At 44.0% G+C, this 27198-nt stretch overlaps 2 protein-coding genes across 3 annotated transcripts; one reads left to right on the top strand and one right to left on the bottom strand.

The window, feature by feature from the left end:
• Positions 1-271: 271 nt before the first annotated feature.
• Positions 272-8284, top strand: LOC119307829 (CTP synthase-like). Of its 2 annotated transcripts, XM_037583918.1 has the most exons (23): positions 272-642; positions 1499-1578; positions 1665-1751; positions 1825-1875; positions 1970-2087; positions 2168-2224; positions 2911-2975; positions 3124-3207; positions 3435-3485; positions 3569-3631; positions 3752-3798; positions 4106-4175; positions 4255-4317; positions 4619-4708; positions 6372-6410; positions 6494-6643; positions 6718-6795; positions 6869-6954; positions 7186-7234; positions 7342-7422; positions 7504-7597; positions 7720-7816; positions 7912-8284. In XM_037583918.1, the coding sequence occupies exons 1-22, from the start codon at positions 489-491 to the stop codon at positions 7794-7796; spliced, it is 1734 nt and encodes a 577-aa protein (XP_037439815.1). In that variant the 5' UTR covers positions 272-488; the 3' UTR covers positions 7797-7816; positions 7912-8284. The 2 variants fall into 2 exon arrangements, with proteins under 2 accessions (XP_037439815.1, XP_037439816.1); XM_037583919.1 differs by lacking the exon at positions 7720-7816 and having other exon boundaries at positions 339-642; positions 7817-8284.
• A 61-nt stretch (positions 8285-8345) lies between these two features.
• LOC119307827 lies at positions 8346-15070 on the bottom strand. The gene is made up of 13 exons (XM_037583917.1): positions 14812-15070; positions 14655-14703; positions 12128-12165; positions 11216-11264; positions 11066-11115; positions 10338-10834; positions 10105-10268; positions 9797-10013; positions 9591-9707; positions 9351-9494; positions 9157-9261; positions 8961-9044; positions 8346-8876 (listed from the first exon to the last, which is right to left on the bottom strand). The coding sequence occupies exons 1-13, from the start codon at positions 14985-14987 to the stop codon at positions 8608-8610; spliced, it is 1959 nt and encodes a 652-aa protein (XP_037439814.1). The 5' UTR covers positions 14988-15070; the 3' UTR covers positions 8346-8607.
• Positions 15071-27198: the final 12128 nt, after the last annotated feature.

Raw genomic sequence — 27198 nt, forward strand, 5'->3', positions numbered from 1 at the left:
TGCTAACAATTTTTTAATGTTAATAAAGACGAATATTTAAGGTATAGGGTTGAATGCCTACTCTGTGTCCGTGGATGCGTCAGAATATGATCGGATCGTTTCAGGTCCGCGTTGAAGACGCCGTTACCCCGCAAAAGAAGAAGATGCCGTTACTCCATAATATTCATCACCCTACTTGTCCACTTGCACGGGCAACTACTACCCGATCTGCGACTACGAGCTGATAGCATGACAGATCCATCCAGATCATACAAAACAAAAGAATCACACACACACACGCACCATACGTGGGATTTGCCAGCACTGCACAGCCAGCCGCATCCCAAGAAAGAAAGAAACCCATCGAGGAGGAGTTGGAGGAGGAGCAACAGCAACGACACTGCCAGTTGCCACCGGAACCGGAGCGTCCTCCCTCCCCCGCCTCTCTCCCTCCCGGAATATATCTCCTCCGAGCCAGCCTCCCGCGCTCACCCCCTTTGCCTCCGGCCATGGCGGCGGCGGCGGAGGAGGAGGGGCGTGCGCCGACCAAGTACGTGCTGATTACCGGCGGCGTCGTCAGCGGCCTCGGCAAGGGCGTCACTGCCAGCAGCGTCGGCGTCGTCCTCAAGTCCTGCGGCCTGCGCGTCACCTGCATCAAGATCGGTCCGCATCCTCTCCCCTCCCGCCCTTCCTGCTTCATGCTTTCTCACTTCTCGCCCACTTCTGCGCGGCCCGCACAGGGTTGGGGTCTCGCGCCTCACGTCGTTGCCGTGTCGCGGGCGGGTCTGTCCCCATCATCTCCTAGGGGGCGTCTCCCTTCCAACTTCGATTTTGGCTATTTAGAGTCTCGGCCCTAGAAAACCTTGCGACCCTGACCCAGAATTGCGCTTCCCTGAGTTCTTGGTCAGGTGAAAATGCGGCGTTTGTGCGCCATCCCATGGTTTCATGACGATTTCTTTTATTTATTTCCTCAATTTGGGTGCCAAAGGAGCTAGTAAGGAGATGGCATGCTAATTTGCGTTCGTATTCCTTGTTCTGGTCAGAATTTGGGATGGGCGAATCAATCAACGAATGAAATAAACGACTGCTCCTTTTGGGAGTTCCAGTTATTGATTAAGCCTTCAAGATAGTTAGAGTCGATGCCTACTTGTCACGGTTGTCACTGCCAAAAAGGTACTGTGATTCTGGAATCAGGAGCTCTTGCCGCATTGAGTAATTGTCCAACTCATGTCAAGTTGCGGAGGTCTTTCATCTTACTACTACTAGTTTTTTCAAACATTTTAATAATTGTTTAAAAGGTGGCACCCTTTTGGGTTTTAGGCTAGCTTTTGGGCCAAATGTGGATGCTGTGTCCGAACATTGGGGATAAGTGAACATGTGATATTGTGTAACGTTTTCGTGCCTTTTTTCTTTTTTACTTTGCTGGATTGGCTTTGCTACGATGGCGGTTCCCATTTGCAGAGTTAGGAACTTGGGATCTTCCACTATTTTTAATATTGTCCGTTTCCTGTTTTTACAGACCCATACTTAAACACAGATGCTGGTACTATGTCTCCTTTTGAGCATGGTGAGGTGTTTGTGCTTGATGATGGTGGAGAGGTACGCCCTCTTGGGTGCACATATAAATTTTAATGTTACACTTTCAGTGTTTGTGCTGTCTTGCACCTGACTTTTCAAATTTATAGGTGGACCTGGATTTAGGGAATTACGAGCGTTTCTTGGATGTTACTCTTACGAGGGAAAATAACATTACCACTGGGAAGATATATCAGGTGAGCACTCCCCCAGGAAAAGGCTTGCTGATTGTCACTTGAACTTCTAAACAGTGGATGCCTTTTTTTTCAGTCTGTCATTGAGAAGGAGAGGAAGGGTGACTATCTTGGAAAGACGGTCCAGGTAACCACCTTGTGTTATTCAAAGCTATGTTCACATATGCACGGAATGCCAAATATGACAGCCTATGACACTCTTACAACTAGAATTTATCCAGGTTGTTCCTCATGTAACTGATGAAATAAAACAATGGATACAATCAGTATCCTCTGTTCCTGTGGATGGGCAGACTCGTCCAGCTGATGTTTGTGTTATCGAATTGGGCGGCACTGTAGGTAGGGTTTTGGGACATCTTATATATGATACTTTACTTATTTCTATTGTAGAGGAGAAGTTGATTTTGTTCATGTTTCAGGTGATATTGAATCAATGCCATTCATTGAAGCTCTACGTCAGTTGTCATTTTCTCTTGGTATAGTTGGGTTTTCTTGTTGTAATTAATTCCCATATCCATGGTTGCTGAGAATGTGCTAGTTTACTGGGCTTCTGTGTCTGTTGTATCATTTCACATTGTCTCTCTTCTCTATTTATTCATTGACAGTACACTAATTTAGTCTTTCCTGCCTTCCTTTTTTGTGATTAACTGGACATACCTGCCATGTGGGGTTGGACTTATGGCTAGCACAAACAGTAGGATTAGTTGGATTCTTTTTCCATTAAAATACGTACCTATAGGATTGAAGATGAGTCAAGAAGGAGAGTTTGAATTAGGAAACCTTAGATTAAGGAATCTGCATCACGAAAGTATGGATAGGGTAGTTGGATTCTATCCCAGTTGTAATTTGATTGCATAATAAAGGGCAGTCAAGCAGTTATTAATATTTTTCCCAACCTGTTATTTTCTAGCCAGTTCATCATGCCTCATGTGCCCTATCTCATGCACACTTCTTCTGTCTAATCACCACCATGATCACGGCACTTGATCGAGGTCATCCTGGTAGTGCCAAGGCCTCCCACCAATTACAGCTACACCTCTGATCTAACTCAGGCCATAAATTCTATGCTATGGAGTCAGACAATATTTTCTTTATTGAAAAACTTGTTTTTCTTGTTAGTGGTCGTACTTGGACATGTCACTCATCCATATATATTTTGTAGGTAAGGACAATTTTTGCCTCATACATGTGAGCCTTGTTCCAGTATTGGGTGTAGTTGGTGAGCAAGTAAATAATTCTCCCGTCATGAATTATACTAATAAGATCGTACTTGGACATGTCACTCGTCCTTATATATTATTGCGTTGCAGTGTTTTGTCGAGGCAGCTAATCGTAAATATATGACCCTCATATTCTTGTCTCCTTTTTTTTGTAGAAAACTAAGCCAACACAACACAGTGTACGAGAACTAAGGGCCTTGGGTCTTACTCCTGATCTTCTAGCATGCCGATCAGCACAGGTAACATGAAGAATAATATCGTATGCTTTAAGATATGTCATCTCTCACATTGATAGATTTTAATTGTGTAAAAGTCATCTTCTGAGTTAAGATGCTTCTCCATATCACGAACACTAGTTGAAATGTGTGGTGAATTTGGACTTTCTTTTTCTTTCATGATAACAAGTCCTTTTCCAGAAGCCATTCTAATCTGGCTTGGTTTTTCCTATGTTTATCTCAATTTTTAGCCACTAATAGGATCCGCGAAGGAGAAGCTTTCACAATTTTGTCATGTACCGGTATGCTTTCGTAACGAGGAACTTGAAAAAGGCCATTTTGTTCACAATATTTCCCTACTTACGTTCTATATTGTTTCTTGCAGGTTGAGAACATACTTAACATCCATGACGTCCCAAATATATGGCATGTTCCCCTTATTCTTAGAGTGAGTTTCAATCTTAAACTAAAAGCTTAGCATTGACTATGTAGAGGAAGCTATCGAATTGGTACGAATTACATTTAGTCATCTCTTTGGTATAAGATTTTTATATGTGCTGCTTTCCAGAACCAAAAGGCTCATGAGGCTATAATCAAACAACTAAACCTTTCCAGGTGAGTCAAATGGTTATTGAAAACCATTGCTTATGAATATTAAATGTGCTCAACTTTGCACGTATGAACTTAATTTTCATATTACCTGTATAATTTTGGTAAAAATGGGCGCTGCTGATATTTTATGTATAATTAGCTTACACTTTGTATTTCTGGATATATTTGTTGCCTTTTAATGAATGTTAGAGAATGCTTGTTCTTGCATGATTAGTGTGCAGTTTGTGATTTGAGATAGTAATATCTTACCAGTTTCATACATGGCATTATTATTAGTATGTCTTGAAGCAATCATGTTTTGGTCTTATAGGTCTGCTGGCCCCCCTGAATTACGAGATTGGACGCTGATGGCCGAGTCATATGATAACCTCAGTACCTCTGTTAGCATTGTTCTACAACTCCTCTCTTTATTGATTGCATGCTGCAAAATAAAATTTACTGAATATGGATCCCATGCAGGTTAAAATTGCTTTGGTTGGGAAGTACACTAATCTGTCAGATTCTTACTTATCAGTGGTGAAGGTGGGTCAAGAATCAACTTTTAAACATATAAAAGTGTCTTTCCTAGTTACAAACATTACATCTCATACAAGGTTTATTATAGTTTTGAATCAAGCTTGCCAATGATGAAAACGATTCCAATAACTAGGATTTCTGCTTCTGCTGCAAAATAACTATTCAGTCAAAACTCTCCATGGGTGTCTACTGTAGAAGCAATCGGCTGGACTTCCCCATTTCTATGTTGTACTAATGATAAATATTGTCTCATTTATTAGATGTAAACACTGTTTTTAATTCATGTATGCATCTCATTTTGTTCCAGGCTCTCCTACATGCCAGTGTTGCATGTTCACAGAAACCTTCTATCCAGTGGGTTTCAGCTTCAGATCTCGAAGATGCAGCTGCTGCAAGTGTAAGCCGCTAACAGTTTGCTTTTCATAAGATATGTTGGCTACAGTACTAGCACAGTATACCCGATGAACTTAATATGCGATGGGAAAATGTACATGAGCAATAGACATGTTGGTGTCCACAGGAACAGTAGTGACAGAAGCATTTACACAAGTTAGGGTGCAAGCGAAGGCAACACTACTTTTGCAGGTGTGCTCTGTGTCTGGCTGGAGGTAGGACTTTTTGTCCAGGAATGCCTGAGGCTGTGAGACACAGAACACACCAGGCTTTGCTTCCTTGTATTATTGATCGGGAGAATGTGTGGTACAATCCTAAGTTATATACTCCCTCCGTTCACAAATACAATATGTTTTGGGTATTTCAATATGGACCACATATGGACTGAAATGAATGAACAAACACACTAAAACGTGTCATATACATCTGATTCACAAAAAAGTTAGAACAACTTGTATTAGTGAACGTAGGGAGTACCATTTATATATGCTTGTAACCCTGTGCAAACGATCTGAATTCATGATTGATGGGGCTACTAAAGCCAGGAAATTCCACAAGGGAGGTGGTCTACAGTCTTCCATGGGACCCACCAAACAGGTTGATATATGCTGGTTTTCTCTCAGGCTGTACGGATTATCCTCAGAGGTTTACTCCTGCCTCTGGAGGCATTGACACCTTATCCCGCCTGGATGTCTTTATCATTTCTCCAGAGCAAATGCTAAGGCTGTAAGAGTGGTACAGCCGGGGAGAAACTCATCTGGTGCACTGGAACTTGTGGTGCAACCAGTGCACCCAACCTCCGCCTACATATTTAGAAAATTTGCAAAATTCTACGAAAAATAGATGGTATAGACACGAGTACACTGCAGTCTAAAAATTTCAAATCCAAATTCAAAACATAACTTACGAAACAGAAATGACAAATTAAGTTGATAGCAATAATGGGTCGAATTCGCAGCCGAATTTAGATTAGCTACTATGCAGAGAGATTTGTCTTTTTGTTTCTCGAGCCGTATTCAAATTTTTATATTGGAACTTCACAGCATGGTAAATATATACTGTGTCTGCATGCTGAATTTTTCCAAAACCTTTTAACATCTTCTAGACGAGTGAACCAAGGTTGGGTGCACCGGATACATACCCTTCCTTGGACACTGAGGGGAATGGCCATGTGAGCCCAAGAAGATCTTGTCGTCGTTAAGCTCCTGAGCAGGGCCGCAGGCGGAATATTCATTGTTCCGCCAACACAACTGATGTTGATGATCTGTTCTATCTTGCTGCCGATTAGTATCTCAGTGCTGTAGATATCGATGTATGCATACTATGCTACTAGCTCAACATGCTGCTGTACAAAGTCATTTTATTTGCAATGATTACATTTGTAGTGCATTTAGAAGGGGAGCCTTGGCGCAGTGGTAAAGCTGCTGCCTTGTGACCAAGAGGTCACGGGTTCAAGTCCTGGAAACAGCCTCTTACAGAAATGTAGGGAAAGGCTGCGTACTATAGACCCAAAGTGGTCGGACCCTTTCCCGGACCCTGCGCAAGCGGGAGCTACATGCACCGGGCTGCCCTTAGTATCTGTAGTCAATTTAGCAATTATATGACGTGTGTCCTTGCTTTGTTGTTGTGTGTTTTGACTACCTTACTGTGGTATCATTTTTGCACAGGCACCAGATGCTCATGCTAAAGCTTGGGAAACTCTTAAGGTTAGTATGCTGATTGTCTTTGGTTCCTCTGTGGCTATGTAAGCTCAGTCTTCTAAAAGTGTTTTAATTCTAAAATAAATCAGGGTTCCTCGTGCATTTTGATACCTGGAGGATTCGGAGATCGTGGAATATCTGGGATGATATTGGCTGCAAAATATGCTCGTGAGAATAAAGTACCATATCTTGGCATATGCTTGGGAATGCAGATATCGGTGATTGAGATGTCCAGACATGTGTGTATGCTTCCTTTTATTACTTGTCAATCAATTATCTTTGTAGACCCTGATTTTTAGGAATACTGGTGTAGGTTTTGGGCCTGGGAAATGCAGACAGTGAAGAGTTCAACACAGACACATCAGGTCGTGTTGTTATGTACATGCCTGAGGTACTTCTCTGTCCAGTTATGTGCAAGACAAGGAGATGATGTTGCTTTAATGCTTTTGTAATTCACTGTAAAGGTATCAAAAACACACATGGGAAACACGATGAGGTTGGGTTGCCGTCGAACGTTCTTCCGTAAACCAGATTGTCTGACATCGAAACTGTAAGGATGTTGTATCCTTTGTTTGTTAGACAGATATATGTGAGTCTTCTGAATGCTAGTGTGTTAAAACATTTATCCACTGCTACAGCCATGAAATTTAACTGTTTGTGCGGCATGTCATCAGGAGCTTTCGCTGAACTCTTAGTGTTTCTCATTGACCATCTGTTACATATATGCTGCTCTGTCACAATCTTGTTCACCTTCTAACATGGAGATTAATGCAAATGTCAGGTATGGAAATCCTCCACATGTAGATGAGCGCCATCGTCACAGATATGAGGTTTGCCATGACTGTTGGTTATTAAACCCCGTGTTATTCATGTGTCTATTATACCATTATTACCTTATGCTCCTTGGAAGTGATAAAACTTTCTTCTGTTTAAATAGGTCAATCCTAGCTTTGTTCCAATGCTTGAGAATGCAGGACTTCAGTTTGTTGGTTGTGATGAAAGTGGAAATAGGATGGAGGTACCGAGCAAACATCCCATTTCATCATTGTCTTGATTTTTTTAACCTCTCAAGCCTGAACCTGCTTGCACTTACGATCAGATTGTAGAGCTACAAGATCACCCATTTTACATAGGTGTTCAGTTCCATCCAGAATTCAAGTCGAGGCCTCGAAAACCCTCGCCTCCATTTACAGGTACGTTTATCCGTTACGCTTTTATGCTGGCCTGTTAATTGCTTCCCATGAATGCAGTGCCATAATTTGCCCCTGTTCTTGTTTATCACCGTGATATAACTGCTATATAATTTGGTATGAAGGTCTGATACTGGCAGCGACTGAACACATGCGAACACTTACAAATGTCTCCAATGGTGACGCTGGAGCTTCTGAGTAGTGTCATTTGCACACCGTCAGGTACTGTGTTCTCAAACTTGATTATCCTCGAACGTTTTCCTGAGATACCTATGGCCATCCGTTTTATGAGTGGAACTATTGTGTTATTGCTCCAGATGGATATCGCCCAATGTGTGTGCAGTTCAAGTATCTGCTTGTCGTCGAAGCAGTTTGCATCATGTAGTCATGTACCAGAAATGTACCTAAGCTGAGAGATACGTTCTGTTTTCCGTGGGGAGTGGCTTAACCGATCATCATACAGTGGGGTCGTAATTTCGTTGGCTATTCTGAGATGGCCATGCCAAGGCACTTGTCGACATCATTTGAGGTACAACCTGTGTATCAGTCTGAGATGATCATGTAAAGAGTTCTTTGACCTGCCCCCTCTTTATTACCATGGTAAATATGGCATGCTGCAATGCGAAACCCTGGTGAAATAAGTACCCTTTTAGAAGAAAAAAAATGCTATATGTTTTTCTTTCTTTTTCAGAACAGTACCAGTCTTCATTCATCGCAGTTTACACTTGTAGACATTCTGAAACATTTAAACATCGATTTAACATCAGTGGGTGCACGCAGACAACAAAATGTTTTGTCCAAGTTGGAGCACACCCTCAGATCCTACGCAACATCATTGTACAACGTTTAGAACATCAAATAGAAAGAATGGGGGCAAAGCACTTTGTGTCCAAACATACAGTCTACAATGCCTGATACTGCACATCATATATCACAACCTGACACCTAAGTTAAAATGACACAAAACCATGATGTTACACGGCCTAAACTGCACTGCAGAATGTGCCCGCTTGCTAAAAGTTTCCATGATCCAGCCCAGGATAAGGATAAACGCTAGGCTCCGGTTCGGTGATAGGATCATCGTGCCATATCGTTGGTCCAGAGACATGGTTAGGTGGATTCTCAGAGTAATGGATCCCAGGCATGCTTTCTTGGAATTGAGTAGGCACAAATGGTTGCGGTAGAAGGTTGTGTTGGACAGAGGTTGATGCCTCCATGGCACTGCCACAATCCATGGATATGGGAACTTGCATCTGGCTATGGATGTTTCCTTGAACTGATCCTGGAAGCAGAGTAAAATGTGAGTGATCTATCAGGTCTGTTCAGTTTTGCTGTTGATAAGTTAGTGCAGAAACCGGTTGCTCACCTTCTAAGATCCATAGAAATTCACCATCCAACTGTGAAGGTGCCATGAATGTTGTAGGTTGCTGCTGGCCAAGGGGTGGGGCACCTTAAAAAAATGGCCAAGTATGAGCATATTCAAGTCACCGAAATTGCAAGGAATCCCATACATAAAGCAAAGAGGATAAAGAGATAAGAGAGGAACGAGAAGCAACAACTACCTTGGTAACAATGTGTATTAACTGCATTCTGATCACCATGAACATGCTCATTGGAGTGAGATGGTTCAGTGACTTGATGAAACCGGTTTTCATCTGCTGCAGTTCCTTGAAACGACAGATTCAAGCTCAAGAGTTCAGGCCATTGCAGAAAGATGAGAACATAGTAAGGGTAAGGTAATGTATATCTGACTAACCTTGAAGTACCTCATCCGGCTTAAGCATGACCGCATCCAGAGAGGAATGTGTGCTAGAGGGAGCTTGTTCAGGAGGATTGACATTCATCACATAGTTAAATGGAACATGTTCAGCAAGATTGCCATTTTCTGGATTGGATTGACCTAATTGAAAAATGGCAAGTATGAGCATGGCGGAGTAACTGAAATCGCAAGGAATTCCACACAAAAACACAGAAGGGAACAAGAAGCAACAACTACCTTGGTAATAATTTGACTTAACTGTGTTCTGATCACCATGAACATACTCATTGTGGTGAGATGGTTCAGTGACATGGTCAATCCTATCATGAAGCCGGTTTTCGTTTGCTGTGGTTCCTTGAAATGACAGATCCATGCCCGAGAGTTGAGGCCATCGCAAAAAGATGAAAATATAGTCAGGGTAAGATAACAAGTATCTAACTAACCTTGAAGAGCCTCATCCGGCTCAAGAATGACTGCATCCAGAGAAGAATGTGTGCTAGAGGGACCTTGTTGAGGAAGATTGCCATCCATCACATAGTCAAACGGAACTTGTTGAGGAAGACTGACATTCATCCTATCGTTTATGTCTGTGAGACAGCATCCCTTAGCATGCTTAACCATTTTTTCCCAAGAGTTGTTCACCTTCTTTATCAGAAGAACCTGCATGTCAAGAATTTGCAGCAATATTGAGCATTGCGGTAAAAATATTACAAGTATAGAAAGAGAGAAGTTCCAGACCAAGTATATTTACCCTTACACGGAGGTCGTCCGCGTCCTTATTCAGAGCATTCAAGAAGTCTTCCACTGTGTAGATTTTAGCATTTTTAAGCCTCCTGTGGTAAGTACCATCGTTGGCTATTTCTTCCAGACGATACACCTCATCATTTGGTTTTGGAGGGTACCTCTTCTCATTTGCTGAAGCAAATAAAAGATTAAGAAACAAAAACACAGAACCTCTGACAGATCACAATGTTCTATTGGTACCTTCGTTCCTACGATCCAGCACCGTGACCGGCTTCATGACAGCTTCTTGGACTCGAACACCAGTCTTTTCGCTCATACAAACTCTTGCTCCCACGACGAACTTCCTACTGCGAGTCCTGGATGATCCTTCTTTGAAACGAATCCTGCCCAAGGAGGCCTCTCCATTGTTCAACCACACACTGCAATCACCCCCTAACACAAACCTGTGTCCGTCCCGGCCTTGCACGATCTGGCTATTGAACTCCTCTCCGGTCCAGTTTCCCCGGCAGTCGTTGCAGAAGTCTCCATGGAGAACCAGGATCTCAATTTTCAGCTTTGAAAGCAGGCCTTCCTTGATCATGTTATCACCATTAAAGATGCCAATCCTGATAGCCGCATCGCTTTCAGATGTTATGTTCTTATCTGTGTAAACTGGAGTCTTCAGGCCATCCAGGAAACGCAGGCGAATCTTGGCGTTCGGTTCACTCAAAGTGGCACCCTCCTGATATGGTTCTGATCTGAAACAGAAACATGAATGGCATTGTGATAAACTCATGGCGATATGTTGTTCGATTGACATTTTCTGAATTAACATTCACATACTACTTTGCTCCATTAAGGGAACATCAGATGGGTATTGTGAACTACATAAATGGCATCTTGACGGTGGGAAAATATTAAATATTTCAGGATGAGACTAAAAATGAATGAAGAAGCAGTGGACCCGGCGCGACTACAGGTCCCCCTACCTTGGGTGTTGATCAGCATGTCGGTCGGAATGCAAACAAGCCAATTTCTTCTGCAGTTTGTACACGACAAAACAACTGTGAGCAACAACAAATACCAGAAAAAAAGGACGACCATGTTAAGACATTATTTTAGAGTAATATGAATCTAACCACTTCATGGCTTATATCCTCCATCTGCTGCTGTAAACTTTCCAATTTGCTATGACCAAAGAGCATAGAGACAAGGCAGAACCACAGGTAAGCATTTTATTTTTTTTCCGGAATAATGGAACTTGCAAAGCTTGCATATTTTCATTAAGAGAAGCACAACAAGTGGATGGTTCATGGAACTCATGAGTACATCAATCACCACATAAAAGAGGATATAAGTACTTGTAATTACACCCTGTGAATTACTACTACCCCTGTTCTTTCTTAGATTCTCTTTTAATTATTCAAATAGTCTCCAATATACAACCTTGATCATCAAAAAAAAATAATAGATCGCATTGTAATTATTTATTTGCAAGTGCAATTATTTTTCTTTTGTCATTAAATACAGTCACGAATATATCAATGATATCAGGAAATCTTGAAATGTAAATTCTGGGAAAAGGGGAGGAGTGCCCTACTGCCTTTGATGTACTCCCTCCGTTTCTAAATATAAGTCTTTTTAGAGATTTCAATACAAACTACATACAGATGTATATAGACATATTTTAGAGTGTAGATTCACTCCGTATGTAGTCCCTTCTTGGAATATCTAAAAAGACATATTTAGGAAAGGGGGGAGTATATTTGTTTCTAGCAAATATGCAAGCCACTTACCTACATGTGGATCTAATATAGGCCCCTAAAGAGGTTGGGTGAGTTGTCACGACCCATGGGGTACATGAAACACTTGTGTGTGTTTTTGCAAAAGTTCCTATGCACTACCTATACTGGTGACCGTGTTCGGAGAAAAATGGAACTGATGTTTTTGACCCTGCAAATAAACACATTACTTGAAGATAATGAAAACAATCATTGTATTTTATGGAACAAAACTAGAATATCATATTAGAACATGGAAAATATCCTTACCTCATGATAAGAGTCTGAACCTTGTGAAGTTTCTGAACCTATGGGAGTACATAAGGCTCAAATCAGCCACAACAGGAACAGAATAAGAGGGAGATAGCCAAATCAAGTGGAACTGTGAATACACTGATAAAATGCAAGAAAATACATTATTTTTGTACAAAGATTATGGTATTTGTATACAGGGGCGGAGCCAGGGGGGGACGAGCAGGGGCCTGGCCCCCCCCAACAATCAACAATTTTAGTAGGAGCAATGAGTAATTACCAACGAGATTCGATCAATATACGTACTCGGCCCCCCCTATACTCCAATCCTGGCTCCGCCACTGTTTGTATAGGATGATCATGCAAAACCAAGAAGAACCTATACCTTAAAGGTGCGGAAAGTGTACATCTATACCACTATATAGTGTACGAGTTTTGAATGGATCTAGAACAGCAATCCTAGTCGTTGGTGCTATCAATCTAACGGTTGGGAGCAGTGGGATTCGCATGAACAGTGGCTGCTCCAAACCTATGTCTGCTATTTCTAGAATTCGCTGTGTGACCCACCATCTGACCACACTTTGAATCTTTCCACTATGGGCTGGACAACAGACACACTTGCTCCTCTAAATTATTTAATTCGTACTACCTGCCTACATGCATGCAACAGCTACCTGCATGCATCGACCGCTTCACGAGAGACTAGCATGCGAGCCTAGCATTGCAGTGTTGTATGCATGGTAAACTTTTCCATTTTCTTATTATTTGAAACAAGTAGTAAGGTACCTAGGATAATTAGAATGAGAAAAAATGTGCAAATAACCTATGAAAGAGAACGTTTTGACTCATTTTATTTTCTTAGCTGACATGAGATTGAGAAGGTGAAAATTTATTATTAATCGTACTTCTTATTTTCACATTCTCAAAAAAAGAGCTTTAGTATGAGTCCAATAAATTAAAGGACTTCCTAACAATTTTTTTATATATAAAAGGGCTATATCTAATGTTTTATATAAAGAAAATCATCATACTATTTTTTTTTGGGAATAGTTGTTATCCAGCCTTGCGAAGCCTAAAAATGATTCCACAAATGCCTATTGGAAATCTCCATTTGAAGCTTCTATGAAAAATTTACCATAATATATGTGTGCTTTAGTTTTTTACACTAATTTAGTACCATGCTTATACGTAATCAGCTGACGTGCAAAGCACGTACAAATTACTAGTACAAAACATAATCAATATGTATTAGCAGTATCAAAACCTTATTTAGCCGAAAAAGAGAGTGCAGCATGTTTTATACACATTGTGAATCTTGTCCATTGATTATTATTTTTGTTTTTTTGGATATGTGCATCAACTAGGAATATTCTTTCTCTCACTCTGAACTTATCACCCATCTATCTACTCTGCTTACACCCTATGTCCCTATCCATGTATGTAACTGAAGCCTCAAATACTTTTTAACCAAACAACCAATTCATGACCTGTCTGAACTTTTGTGACAGTGATGACGATATCTTCAGAACAAGACCAATATTGGATTTTCATTTAACAAATTTTGGGTTTTAAATATATGCTTCTGTTAAATAATAAACTACAATAGTGTGTTTAACTTGTTGCATGGGGATTGCATGACAGTTTCATAGAATTTTTATATTATTTTTTTGAAACATGATAGAACATCTCGTGTACATGCAGCAATTTCACAAAAAATGCATGGTAATTTCAGCAAGCTTCACAAAAGTTCAATATCAATTGAAACATAACGAAAAATCCAATGCGCGCACTTTTTTTTTTTTGCAAAACCTTCATACAAATGTCCAACAAGCCCCAGCAAGTTTCGCTTCCAATTTAAATAGATTTTTTTTTGAGGCAATCCAATTTAAATAGATGGATGGTCGACCTATCATTCTCCAGGCTGGGCCGGGCTTGACAAAGCTCGATCTAAACACCCCAAGCCTAGGCCTGGCCCAAAACACGGACAATGGTTCCAAGGGGTACCCCTTGGAGGACCCCGAAATACTCCCCAAAATGATTGTTTTCGGGAGCAACTAATCAAGGGGTACCCCTTGGAGGACCCCGCTAGAGGTCACTTTCTTGGGCATGGGAGCGCGCCAAGTGATGCGTCCAGCACTGGATACACCCTCGGAATTTTGGTTCTCCTTTTTGCATGTGTTTTTGGATTTTTTTTTTGGGTTTTCAGGTTTTGCTTGGTTTTCTTAGGTTTTGGCAGATTTTTTTACAGGAAGCAGTGCTTTTCGGCGAGAAGCACACCATATGTTTCTGTGAGAAACATAGCTATGGATGCTTTCTGAAAAGGGAAAAACAATCTATGCTCCCTAGAAAGGGAAAAACACAGTTGTGCTTCCATGAGTGCTTCCCGGGAAAAAATAATTTACAGTCTGTGCTTCTATGAAAAGCACAATTAACGCATATTGATAGGCAGTTGGTAAAATCTCAGTATTTCACACCAGGTGAATTACTGCTTGCAAATTTCATGCAGATAAAATTAAAACGAAAGCTATGTTTGATCTGTGCTCACCATGCGACCAATCTGCGACATACTTTCCGTCACCGTGATCTTTTCGCTCCTACACACACAAATTGGCAGGGACAGAATAATTAAGAATCTAGAAACAGAGCTCAAGGTGCAGACGAGAATCAAGAGCAGGTAGCCAGCCAAGAGCGAACGCGCATACATTCGCACAAGAAAGAGCACGACGAACACTGTCTGCCGCAGCAGCCGCTTTCCCGGCACCGGCCGCTCGCTCTCGCTGCCGCCGGCGGAGGCAGCTCCAGGGACCCCCACGCGCAGGCGCTTCGCCGACTCCGAGCCCCGGGCGCTGCCCAAGACCAGCTCCCTCTTCGGCGCCATGGCCTTTTCCTCTCAGTTTTCTCTCGTGCAGAAGAGCAAAGAAGAGAAGAGTTTCCTCTTAGTGGAAAAGGAGTAAGAATGGATTAGCGCGGGTGCTGCTCTTGCCTGCAGTGTCTGGTCCGGTTATATAGGCGAGCACGGCGACGACTCACGGAGGCAGTCGAGTCTGCCACTTCACTCGCCCGCGCCACGACGATCCAGCCGCGTGAGGCGGAAAGGGCAAGGAATCTGGTTTGGTTCATCGACACGTACTCTTGGATTACACGGTACAACGTAGATGCCCACGTATACATATAGTACATACATATACTTATCTTTATAAATGTGTACATGCACGCATACCCTACCTCAAAGATACTAAGCCGGCGTAACATCTGAAAATTAACAAAGTCATCACTGACACCTTTGTAATCAACACGAAGGTCTTCTCTTACCGAACGAATATTTCTAAAAAATGTCAAAGAAATTCAGAAAACTGCGAGCACTAATGCAAGTCTAGATTTTTTTTAACCCTGATAGGAGCCGTACACTCCCATTTCACAATAGAAAGCCCAAATCCTTTTTAAAGTATTTTGCAAATGCTAACGCTTACATATACGTATATATACATATCTTTGTGAATGTACACTTGAAAAGTCTAAAGTAGTGCGAGCATCTATATTAAGTCTAAGATTTAAATCCAGGTCGATAGGTGTCATGGAGAAAAATCTAACCCCACGTTGGAGAAGATTGATCACATCTTTGCTACGAACACTTGGGAGGATGGCTACCCGGCAAACCTGCTTACTACCTTGGGTACGTCCATCTCGGACCACTGTCCACTACTGCTTGACTTGGGTGCGGAGTTCCATATGGGACGCAGATTTCGCTTTGAGAACTTTTGGACTAAGGTGGACGGGTTCCATGATGTAGTCTCCAGGCGTGGCAATCGATTCCGGCGGCTGGCAACCCGTTCCTAATGTTGGACAGCAAGTTGAGGGCGACGGCGAAAGCCCTCCAGAGTTGGAGTGACAGGTGGATTTGGAACATCAAGCTTCAGATTGGGATGGCCATGGAGCTGATTGCTCGCCTGGATGCGGCGACTGATAAGAGGGTGCTCACGCCCAGGGAACATGACCTGCGGAAACTGCTGAAGAGGAAACTACTTGGCCTGTGCTCCCTTGAGAGAACCATAGCCCGGCAGCGATCTCGCCTTCTCTTCCTGAAGGAAGGTGACGCGAATACTGGCTTCTTCCACAAACATGCGGCCTACCGACAACGAAAAAATGCCATCCTATGCCTGCGCCATCAAGATGAGATCATAACAGGCCAAGAGGAAATATCAGCGGTGGTGGACGCGTACTACGACGCCTTGTTGGGAGATTCTAATGTCAGAGCGGCTTCCATCAACCTTGACCGCTTGGATTTGCCCTCATACGACCTCTCCCACCTTGAGGTCCAGTTCACAGAAGAGGAGATAGAAAGAACCATCAAGGCAATGCTACTCGACAAGGCTCCCGGCCCGGACGGCTTCACGGGCCGCTTCTATGCCTCCTGCTGGCAGATTGTAAAAGCTGACTTCATGAGAGCGCTTGACCAATTCCATCGAGGGGACATGCGTGGACTAGCGGCCATAAATAAGGCGCTGGTATCGCTACTACCAAAACGGGATGGGGCCGTGGACATCAAGGATTTTAGGCCGGTGAGTTTAGTGCATAGTGCCATCAAGATTTTCGACAAAGCTCTCGCTCTCAGATTAGCGGAGGACCTACCAAGACTCGTGGGGAAGCACCAAAGCGCATTTGTGCGGGGCAGATCACTACATGACAATTTCATGTTAGTTCAGGGCACGGTCAGGAGACTGCATGCACTCCGGCAACCTTCCATCTTACTCAAGTTGGACATTACGAAAGCTTTCGATACGGTGAAGTGGTCTTTCTTACTTGAGGTGCTTGAGAGATGTGGATTTGGAAGCCGCTGGCGTGCATGGATGTGTGGCTTACTGGCCACCTCGTCAACGAGGGTGATGATAAACGGGACTCCGAGCAAGCCGATATTGCCATGCAACGGCCTTCGGCAAGGGGCTCCGCTCTCTCCAATGCTCTTCATACTATGCATGGAGCCCCTTCGCTGCCTCTTTCAGTTCTGTCAGCAACGTGGGGCACTCTCCCCCCTCTCCAACACTGGGCTACAACAACGAGTATCACTATTCGCAGATGATGTCATGGTTTTCTTCAAACCCACTGAGTTGGAGACCCGAGCCTATGGTGCTGTCCTAGATCTGTTTGGGCATGCCTCTGGGCTGTCGGTTAACATTAGTAAAAGTGCGGCCATCCCTATCAGATGCTCTCAAGAGGAAGTAGGGCTTGTCAGCACAGCTCTCGGGTGCGCGATTGGCTCCTTTCCGTGCACATACTTGGGGTTGCCTCTCTCCCTACGCAAGCAATTGGCCGCCCAGCTTCAAGGCATTGTTGACAAGATGGCGGACTGCCTGCCACATTGGAAGGCAGCAATGCTGCCGAAGAGCGGAAGACTAACGCTGATTCTGTCTGTTCTGTGCGCGATACCGATCCACTCCATGTTAGCGTTGAATATCCCGGTGAAGACGATCAAGGCAATCAACAAAATCTGCCGTGGGTTCCTATGGTGTGGGAAGAAGGAAGCAACGGGTGGACACTGTGCAGTGGCTTGGGACAATGTTTGCAGACCCAAGTGGGCAGGAGGGCTTGGAATCCCTAACCTAAGCTGGTTGAACAAGGCCCTGCAGGCGAGGTGGCCATGGTTACAAAAAACTGACAAGGACAGGCCATGGGCGGAATTCAACATCGATGTCCCGGCCGCTTCACACGTGCTATGCACGGCGGCCACCAGGATGAGCGTGGGAGACGGCCGTCGCGCCCTTTTCTGGGAAGATAAATGGCTCGCGGGAAGTACGATTAGCGAGCTTGCTCCGGACATCTACCAGCGCGTCCCGAAGAGGACGAGGGCCTCGCGGACAATCGCGGATGCGCTGGCAAACGAGCAATGGGCGAGAGACTTGGGACCAAACCTCCAGGAAAACGAGCTGTCTCAGTTCTTGGCGCTGTGGCAAAGGGTAGAAACCACCAGGCTAGTAGAGGGGGAATAAGACATCGCTTCTTGGGCCTGGGAGCCGAATGGGAATTTTTCAGTGCGATCGGCGTATGCGGCTGGTTTCATGGGCCTTGAAGAATCACCAACTGCTAAGTTTACTTGGAAGTCAAGGGCACCGCTGCATTGCCGCTTTTTCCTCTAGCTCGCGATCCAAAACAGATGTTGGACATCGGATCGTTTAGCCAGACGAGGCCTCCCTCATCAAGATGCATGCCCCCTCTGTGATCAACAGGAAGAAACTTTGCAGCACCTTCTGCTTGGCCGTGTGTTTGCGCGACAGGTTTGGCATGAGATGAGCCGAGCAACAGGGCTTCGGGAGTTGGAGCCGTTACAGAATGAATCTCTGAGTGCATGGTGCCAAAGGCAGGATCGGGAACCGAGAGGCAGGAGATCAACTAGGGCTAAATGTATCCTGGCCTTGTGGATAATTTGGAAGCATCGAAACGACGTCGTGTTTAATGGGGCTCAGGTTTCTCTGTCACGAGTCAAAGAGCGGCTACTTGAGGAAGGAAGGCTCTGGGCGAAAGCTGGAATGTTTAAAGATGACATTAGAGGCTTTGAAGAGCTAGGTAGTGAGCGGGCAGCTAGTGAGTAGTTTGTAATACAAGTTGGTGCTTGGTGGACTCGGGACCTTTGTAATTATTGTAGCCCGCGTGGATTTTGGAGAGTCTTTCCCCCCCCCCTCTCCTTTAATGAATGATACGCATACTCGTGCGTATTGGAGAAAAAACTTAGTTTGCAACACCAAGATAAAATATAAAACCTACTCCCTTCGTCTCATAATGTAAAACGTTTTTTGACACTACACTCTAAACGGAGGGAGTATATTTTTTGTAAGCCCACATTTTGTAAACTCAAAAAAATTTAGGTTTGCTTTATAACAAATGGCTTTGTAAATTTTAAGTAGACTTAATATTTTCTTTCTGAAGTCTCAGTTGATCCGCAAAAGCAAAACTTTAGTGAAGTAGAAGTACTTGCACACATTTTCTATTACACTGAAACTGAAATTTTCTAAATCAATGAGGACCTTACTGAGGGCCTCTTTGATTCACAAGATTCTGAAAATATAGAAATAGAAAAATACGGGATTGGAGTGTCATGTCCACTTAAATCGTATAAGATTAGAAAGGAGTGTTTGATGCCACAGAAAAAATAAAAAAATGTAAAAAGAAGTTAGAGTGGATGTTAGATTTCGTATGAAATGTGATAAAAAAAATTACATAGGAAAAAATACTTGTGGAATTCAATCCTATGAATCAAAGGACCAACGTAAGAAAACTTTCTAAAGATTTCAATCCTTCAAAAATTCTATAGAATTTCTTTGAATCAAAGGCGATTTAGACATAGACAAGCCCTTACTAATAAACATCTATAATACATCAGCATATTCATGAAGATTTACTAATAGGAGTATTAACTAAGTATAATATACATATGTGATTCATTTTCACATTGTTTTTCATAATTTTTTTTATTTTGTAATTAGTAAAATGAGAGGAGAAGAGCGCGTGCAAATTTCAACACGGAAAGGGCGCTGTTTTCGTGGAAGATCACATGAGCTTAACACACCCAATAATAAAACTACAAAAGTGTCACCGTTGTTCTCCTGGACACCGCATGATTAATCATTCTACTGGCTCCATCGTACCACTGGGTGCAAGGCAGTATGCGCGCGTAGGACCGACGGCCTGGGAAAGAACAAACCGCGTGGCTTTCTGATAAATCGAGGGTTTGTCTTCCAATCAGTTGAGAAGGTCTGTTTGTTTATTTTATTTATAAAAGCATCTGCAATAGATAATGTAGATATATAAATATATACTATCTTTATTTCAAAATATATGAGTTTTGATAGGCTAGTTTAGCATACAAAAACGTCATACATTTTGGAACAGAGGTGATAACTTCTATAAAATCTCTGCTTCAACAAATGACAAATGATGTAGATGTATAAATTTTTACATCACCTACTTCAAGTGATGTAAAATACAACACTTGAAGCTGAAAATATACATGACCAACCATCGAAGATGTAAACTCAGATCTAAAACGGACAACCACGCTAACCGTCAAGCGCCATTTTTTCATCCCCCACCCACCGCGTGACCACCTTCCTGTCTCCCGCTGCACAGCCGCCGCACCGCTTGTTGCACAGCCACAACCACCAAATTCGGCCTCCCACCCACCCCCTCCCCCTGCCGGTTCTACCCCATTTCGGCCGGCCCGCTTTTTTGCCGCGCCGCCACCCAGTTCGAGCTTCGCCGCCCCGGCCTGCCTCAGTCGAAGCTCGTTTGCCGCCCAATTCGAGCTCCGTCGGGCCGCCCCGCCGCATTTGAAGCTCGGCCACCGACGCGTTTCGGGCTCTGTTGCCGCTCCGACCGGCTCCTCGTCTTGATTCAACGCTCGGCCGCCGATGCCCGTCTCGACTTGATGCTTGGGGAGAGGCAGTTTATTTTTTAAGACGCCCAAAAAAACTGGCCCTAGTTTTACATCTTCAGATACACTATTTGTTGTTGGAGCACTACTTTTTATACCACCAAATATACATCATCTGTTGGAGTCGATACTTTTTTGATGATATAAAAATTATTTTTTCCGATGTAAATTATACTCCTCCCATTTCTCTTTGGTTTGCATATAAGAGTTGGTCAAACTCAAATTGTGTAAAGTTTGACTAGCTTTATAGGAAAAGATCACAGTATGAAATCAGTATTGTTAGATGCATGATGGAATTAATTTTCATAACGTATAACTATTGTATTGTAGATGCTGATATTTTGTTTCTATAAAGTTAGTTAAACTTCACATAGTTTGACTTTGATCAAATCTTATATGCAGACTAAAAAAAAGAAGAAGTACATCCCATGCTTTTATATACATCTTTTATTGGATATGCTTTAAGAGCAAGTACAATAGAGTTGAGTCAGCGGGCTGTAAGGAATAAACTAGTATATTTCTGCTTACTTGGAGGAAAGAGAAGAGGAGAGAGAAGTAAGCGAACTCTTCGTGAAGAGCCAGCTCTAGCACGTGCTCCTAGGCACTTTGTGAAAATGAAAGGTGGGTCACGTAATAAAAAAGTAGTATGTTCTTTTGATCTACTATTGTACATGTTGACTATAAGATGGGCTGTAGATGACATGACAATGGCTTATAGCCAACAGCTGGCTATACTATTAACCATGCTCTAAGCACAGTAGCGACGGCTTGTACAGTCAAGGCCTCGTGGCATATGACGCGTGTCGTCCATTCCTTTGCACACCGAGCTTCCTCCTATAGGAGCTGAAACGCATTGACAAAATTCTACGCGGCTCTCCCCGCCCTGGAAATGAAGATCCGACTGCAAAAGTAGGCCTGTGGAAGCTTAACGAAGAATGCTGATTGGGGGAAACAAGGAGATACTTTATGCTTAAATCTGAGGAGCAGATAATATTTGATGCTTAAGATTGACAATTAAGGAGATGTTTAAGCAAATTTTTGGAGATGGGCCGCTGTTGAGAGGAAGCGGTGCCACTGTATTCCTGTACCGCGTATGCTGTATTTTTGGGCCGTATCTATGTACGCACATGTTGTGTTGAGGGATGGTCGTCGGTGGTGAGGGGGGTCGCCGGATTCATGCGTGTGGATCATTTTTACTCACTTGTAGTCTAGGGTTTTAGGTTGTTTATCGTCTTTGCTTCGGCGGCGACGATAACATCGCTGAATAAGGATTCTTCGGATCCTTCCCTGATGAGGCCATCGGTCCTATGGTTGGGGATGGATTTGGAAACTAGTCTGTTCAAGTAAGAATGACATGACGGCGGCGGCATCCTTGTGATGGACCTGTGTCCTCGGTCTCAGCCATTGCGATGATGTTTGCTCCCGCGTTGGCGCAGAGCTTGGGAGGTCGTCCAGGAGCGGATGCAGATTGTGGTCTGCATCGACGACATCTGGAAGACGAAGTATGTGCTGGGCTCGTGGTTCGTGCATGGCAGGTATGGTTTCCTCCTTCGGCATTTTAGTCGTGGTGGGGTGCCAGATCTGGAGTTCGATAGTGTGTCCAGGGTGTTGCCCCGGTCTGATTCGTTCAACGGCAAGGGCTTCACTTTTGGTGAGCCACCTTGGAGGTCCACAAAGTTGCATATCAACGACGGAGCCGCGTCGAGCTGGGGTGAGGAGGTGATTCATCGTTATTTTCTTCGATGGCTGCTGTGGTGGCGCCGGAGGCAGGTGACGGGCGTATGTGTCAAGCTCAGAGATGTTCTGCTATCTTTTCAGTTTTGTCATGTCGATATTTACGTGATTTGTACTTTGTTCTTTATAATATGAATGTGACACGTATTACCATGCAAAAAAAAAACGCGCCACCCTTGGTTTTCGAAGATGTAGTCATAGAACTACCAAACTTAAGTAGACCACGTTGGTGGACACGACGGGCGGCCAGGCATGGCCGCGCAAGTTGGACGAGGCCGTGGATCTGGCGGGTCCAGCGCATTTGAGAGGTGCGGCCGCTGCTACATCATGAGGTGGAGCCGGTGGACGTCAAACGGGGAATTGTGTGCTATGCAGTGCTTCAGATCTGCTCGGATTCAGAGGTGTGGAAGAGCTCCGGACGAAAGTCCAGCACTGATTATGGGTCGGTGCCGGCAACAGCGGCACCATGGTCATGGCGTCATTCCCCTTCTTGAAGGGGTTGCCATAGAGCTCCATTACACGACTCTCCGGAAGACATCTCTAGCTTCGGATGGTCGAAGGGCGATGACGGCGACTACGTCGTTTCCTTCTTTGAGGCATCGCCTTGGAGAGTTAGCATATTGTGGTTTGCACGGATCTCTTCGTCAGCGTGGACACTGGACGTCGGGGCGGTGGCTCCGGGTGGTTTCTGATTGTGCGTCGAGATGGCGATCTCGGGAACAATGCAAGTGGAAACTCTATGAGGTGGGGCTCTATCTCGACATTGGTTGGGTGGCATCCTTGTCCCTCTTGGGCGGTGGGGGTGTCGGCTCGGTCGATGCGCCCCAGAGGAGGCGGTTTGACTTTATGTCGGGGGGACGGCCCCGGATGTGGTGCGACATTCGTGGTCTGCGAGCGGTTACCCTGTGCAGCATGGACTGCGGGCAACTGAGCTGTGCGGCGTTGCTGCTGAAGGGGAGCGGTGGTATGTCGGGGTGGCGGCCCGGAAGGCGGTGTCGGTGGAGTGCGCTGGGTGCGACGGAGTGGTGGATGTCGGGGCAGCGGTCCCGAGAGGATCACTGTGACGGCTAGGCTTCTGTGGCAATGATAATGGTGGGAGAGATATCAACAATGTGGCAATGGTTACAGTAGCCGGCTCTTCTTCGGCGTATCCGCGGTATTGCCTAAAATCCTGTGATTGTTCTTGGGCAAATAGTTAGAACTTCCATTGCTATATGGATCCCCGGTAGTTCGGGAACAAGCCCACTTGTCATCTGCTTTGCGTGATATTTGGCCGGCCCATATAGCAATGGAAGTTCTAAGTAACTGATTCTTACCCTAAAAAAACTAACTGATTCTTAAAAAGAAAATTCCTAATTAACTTCCCAGGTCGGTCCTAAAATCCTGTGATTGTTCCTGGGTGAATAGCTCATGTGGGACATATTTGACGTGATCTGGAAAGCACGCGATGTCGTTCATGAAAATAGCTCACGTGCGACGGTTTAGATGGCAACAATAGCTCCTAAGCGACCAAACCCTCTTTAACCCTAAACCGCAAGAGACAAGGGGTTAACTCGGGTGTGTTGGGCCCACCACTTTTCCACCTCAGCGTGGGAGCCACAACTAATTGATACGTCTTCAACGTATCTATAATTTTTGATTGTTCCATGCTATTAGATTACCCGTTTTGGATGTTTTCGGGCTTTACTTTACACTTTTATATCATTTTTGGGACTAACCTACTAACCGAAGACCCAGCTCGAATTGCTGTTTTTTTTTACTATTTCAGTGTTTCGAAGAAAAGAAATATCAAATGGAGTCCAAACGAAATGAAACCTTTGGGAGCGTGATTTTTGGAACAAACGTGATCTAGAGGACTTGGAGTGGAAGTCAAGAAACAAAGGAGGCGGCCACGAGGGTGCCCGGCGCGCGCCCCACCCTCGTGGGCCCCTTGGGCATCCACCGACCTACTTCTTCCTCCTACATATACCCACATACCCCAAAAATATCAGAAGCGACCACGAAAAACTATTTCCATTGCCGTAACCTTCTGTATCCGCGAGATCCCATCTTGGAGCCTTCGCCGGCGCTTCGCCGGAGGGGGAATCGACCACGGAGTGCCTCTACATCATCACCAAGGCCTCTCCGATGAGTTGTGAGTAGTTTACCATAGACCTTCGGGTCCATAGTTATTAGCTAGATGACTTCTTCTCTCTCTTTGAATCTCAATACAAAGTTCTCCTCGATCTTCTTGGAGATCTATTCGATGTAACTCTTTTTGCGGTGTGTTTGTTGAGATCCAATGAATTGTGGGTTTATGATCAAGTTTATCTATGAGAAATATTTGAATCTCCTCTGAATTTTTTTATGCGTGATTAAGTTATCTTTGCAAGTCTCTTCGAATTATCAGTTTGGTTTGGCCTACTAGATTGATATTTCTTGCAATGGGAGAAGTGCTTAGCTTTGGGTTCAATCTCGTTGTGTCCTTTCCCAGTGACAGCAGGGCAGCAAGGCACGTATTGTCCGAATACACTCACCACATACGCCGCCGCGGCTGTGAATGAAAGCTCCACCGGCAAAATGGAAGCTCCTCCTCCGCCACCGATGAGAATGAAGAAGAGAGCAGCAACCAAAAGCAAGGGAGAAGCACGGGTTTAGTCAGGCGAGGAATTGATGCACTGCCAAGTGGGACCCACCACTAGATGCACTAATAAGTTTGACCCCCTGTTTTTCAGTTGACTGCAGTCCCCCTTGACGTCCGTTCCCGTGTTTTAACCACCTGGTCGTATTGGGGCTATTATTTTCATGTAAGATGCGCACGCGAGCTATTTTTGTCAACTACATTGCATCCTTTTCAATTCGCATAAAAAACGTAGCACATGAGCTATTCACCCATTGTTCCTTGAACTTCTCTCCTATTCACCTTCTAGTGTACACGCAGCACCCAGAGCGTTCACGCCGTCCGCCACCAATAATCAACAACGTGAGCATGCCAACCTTTGATGCTCGACAATACTGCAGCTCCGGCAACCGGTGAGCGCACCATCCCTTCCGAGTTTATTCCGCTTTTACTTATATGATCTATATTATCTCATTCTCTTCCAATTTTCTTCTCTTATAAAATTCAGATCTCGTTTCTCTGAGAAAAGCTTGTTTTGTGTGAGGTTTAAGTTCGGTAATGGTAAAATGTATGGTATGCTATTTTTTGTTCATGCTTAATTTGTCTACAACCTTTTGCATTTGTAAAGCATGACATCACTAGGTTTTGCACCGCGACAAGATGGAGGAAAAAACAAAAGAACTTAATGTTTATTTGCTAATTAATATCATTGTATGCAATGAACTGACCAATGCATGCTATGCTAGGTAGTCTCAAGTCATTGAAAGCATACATGCCACACATCTCTTATTGGTTGATTCCTTTATTCATGTCAAGAAACAAGAAACGAGGTGGGAGTTAATGCACTATGCCCAAGCGTTTTGGGATTTTTGATTTTTATAATATGTCTAATGCACTGATACAGAGGGAGTACAATCTGTTTATCAGTCTGAAATGATAATTCAATGCTCTTTAGCATGCCCCTCCTTATTACTATGGTACTCCCTCTGTTTCCTAAAAGAAGGCATATAACTTTTGTCTCAAAGTGAATTAGTGAAAAGTTTGATCAAATTTGTATGAAAAAGTATCAACAACGACAATAAGGCAAGGTCATATACATTAGACTATTACATGGTGTATAAGTTTTGAAAATTTCAATCCCAGGCCTGGGACGCGATATTAGCCGTTGATTGATATTGATCCAATGGTCTAGGTGGTTGGGATTCACATGTACAGTAACCTAATTGTTCGTATCTGTGTCTACATTCTTCTCAAACCAGTAACACGTCAGTGTGATAAATCCACACAACAAGCTCGCAACAACACCCCAGATAAGCCACAAGGACTCCTGGGTATTCCCCCACATCATATTAATCATAATATATTGACTAAAAAAAGAGATATCACCCAAAACAATATCTTTTCCGTATTTTGTTTCTACGAAGTAGTGCCACGCAATTAGAATTTCAACTTATGTACTTTGCACGTACCAGAGTACTAATATATTAATTTGTCCAAACCTTACAAGACCGTCCTTGGGTATATCAAGGCCAACTTCTTCTGCACTTACGGGAGGAGTGCTATGAGTAAAGCTCGATGTCGCCCATGGATCTCCTGAACACCCTCAGAGCCAGGGTAAAGTTGACACATCGTCCAAAAAGTGGCTGGTTGGAGCCAGAAGATGCTGGCAACAACAAACTGAGGATCAGATTGTCATCTCGGAAAAGAAAGAAACAAGGAGGGCCTCATGGAACCGAAATTAAACATGTTGCGGCGAATCAGAAGACCAAAACACGAATTGTCGCCGTCTTCCCAGGTAGCTCCACCGGCAAGTAGATCAGGCTTCATTTTTGTCTAGCTGGTCTTCAAATCAGCATCACCGGAACAAGGAGTACTTATTCCATTGTCTATAACAGGCTCGCCCGATCTACTCTTCTCTCTCAATCACATCTAGGAAGGCAAGGGAAGGAGTTGGTCAGGGTTCGAGAGGGAGGGGAAAGAGATAACCAGGAGAAGATCAACTTCTCTGTCGTGTGGTTCAGCAATAATGTTTGATAACTACAACATGTTACCTACCGACTTAACTGCACCACGAGCACACAGGCATCGTCTCGGCCAAACACTGTCAGCACCACTGACATACCGGGCCCGCCTGTCAACCACGCTGGACCGGAAGCAGGCCAGCCCCAACGCGTGACCAAGGCCAGCACCCGCGTCTTTGGGCCTGACTGGACCCGGTGAAGCCCAGTCACCCCACATACTTAACCAAGGCAACCCGGTGGAGATGGGCATCCATAGGATCATGGCTCGGCGACAGCAAGAATCCTAGTTTCCTATCGTTCCTCTTCCATTCGT

The sequence above is a fragment of the Triticum dicoccoides genome, chromosome 5B (genome assembly GCF_002162155.2).
Source record: "Triticum dicoccoides isolate Atlit2015 ecotype Zavitan chromosome 5B, WEW_v2.0, whole genome shotgun sequence".
In the NCBI taxonomy this organism is placed as follows: Eukaryota; Viridiplantae; Streptophyta; class Magnoliopsida; order Poales; family Poaceae; genus Triticum; species Triticum dicoccoides.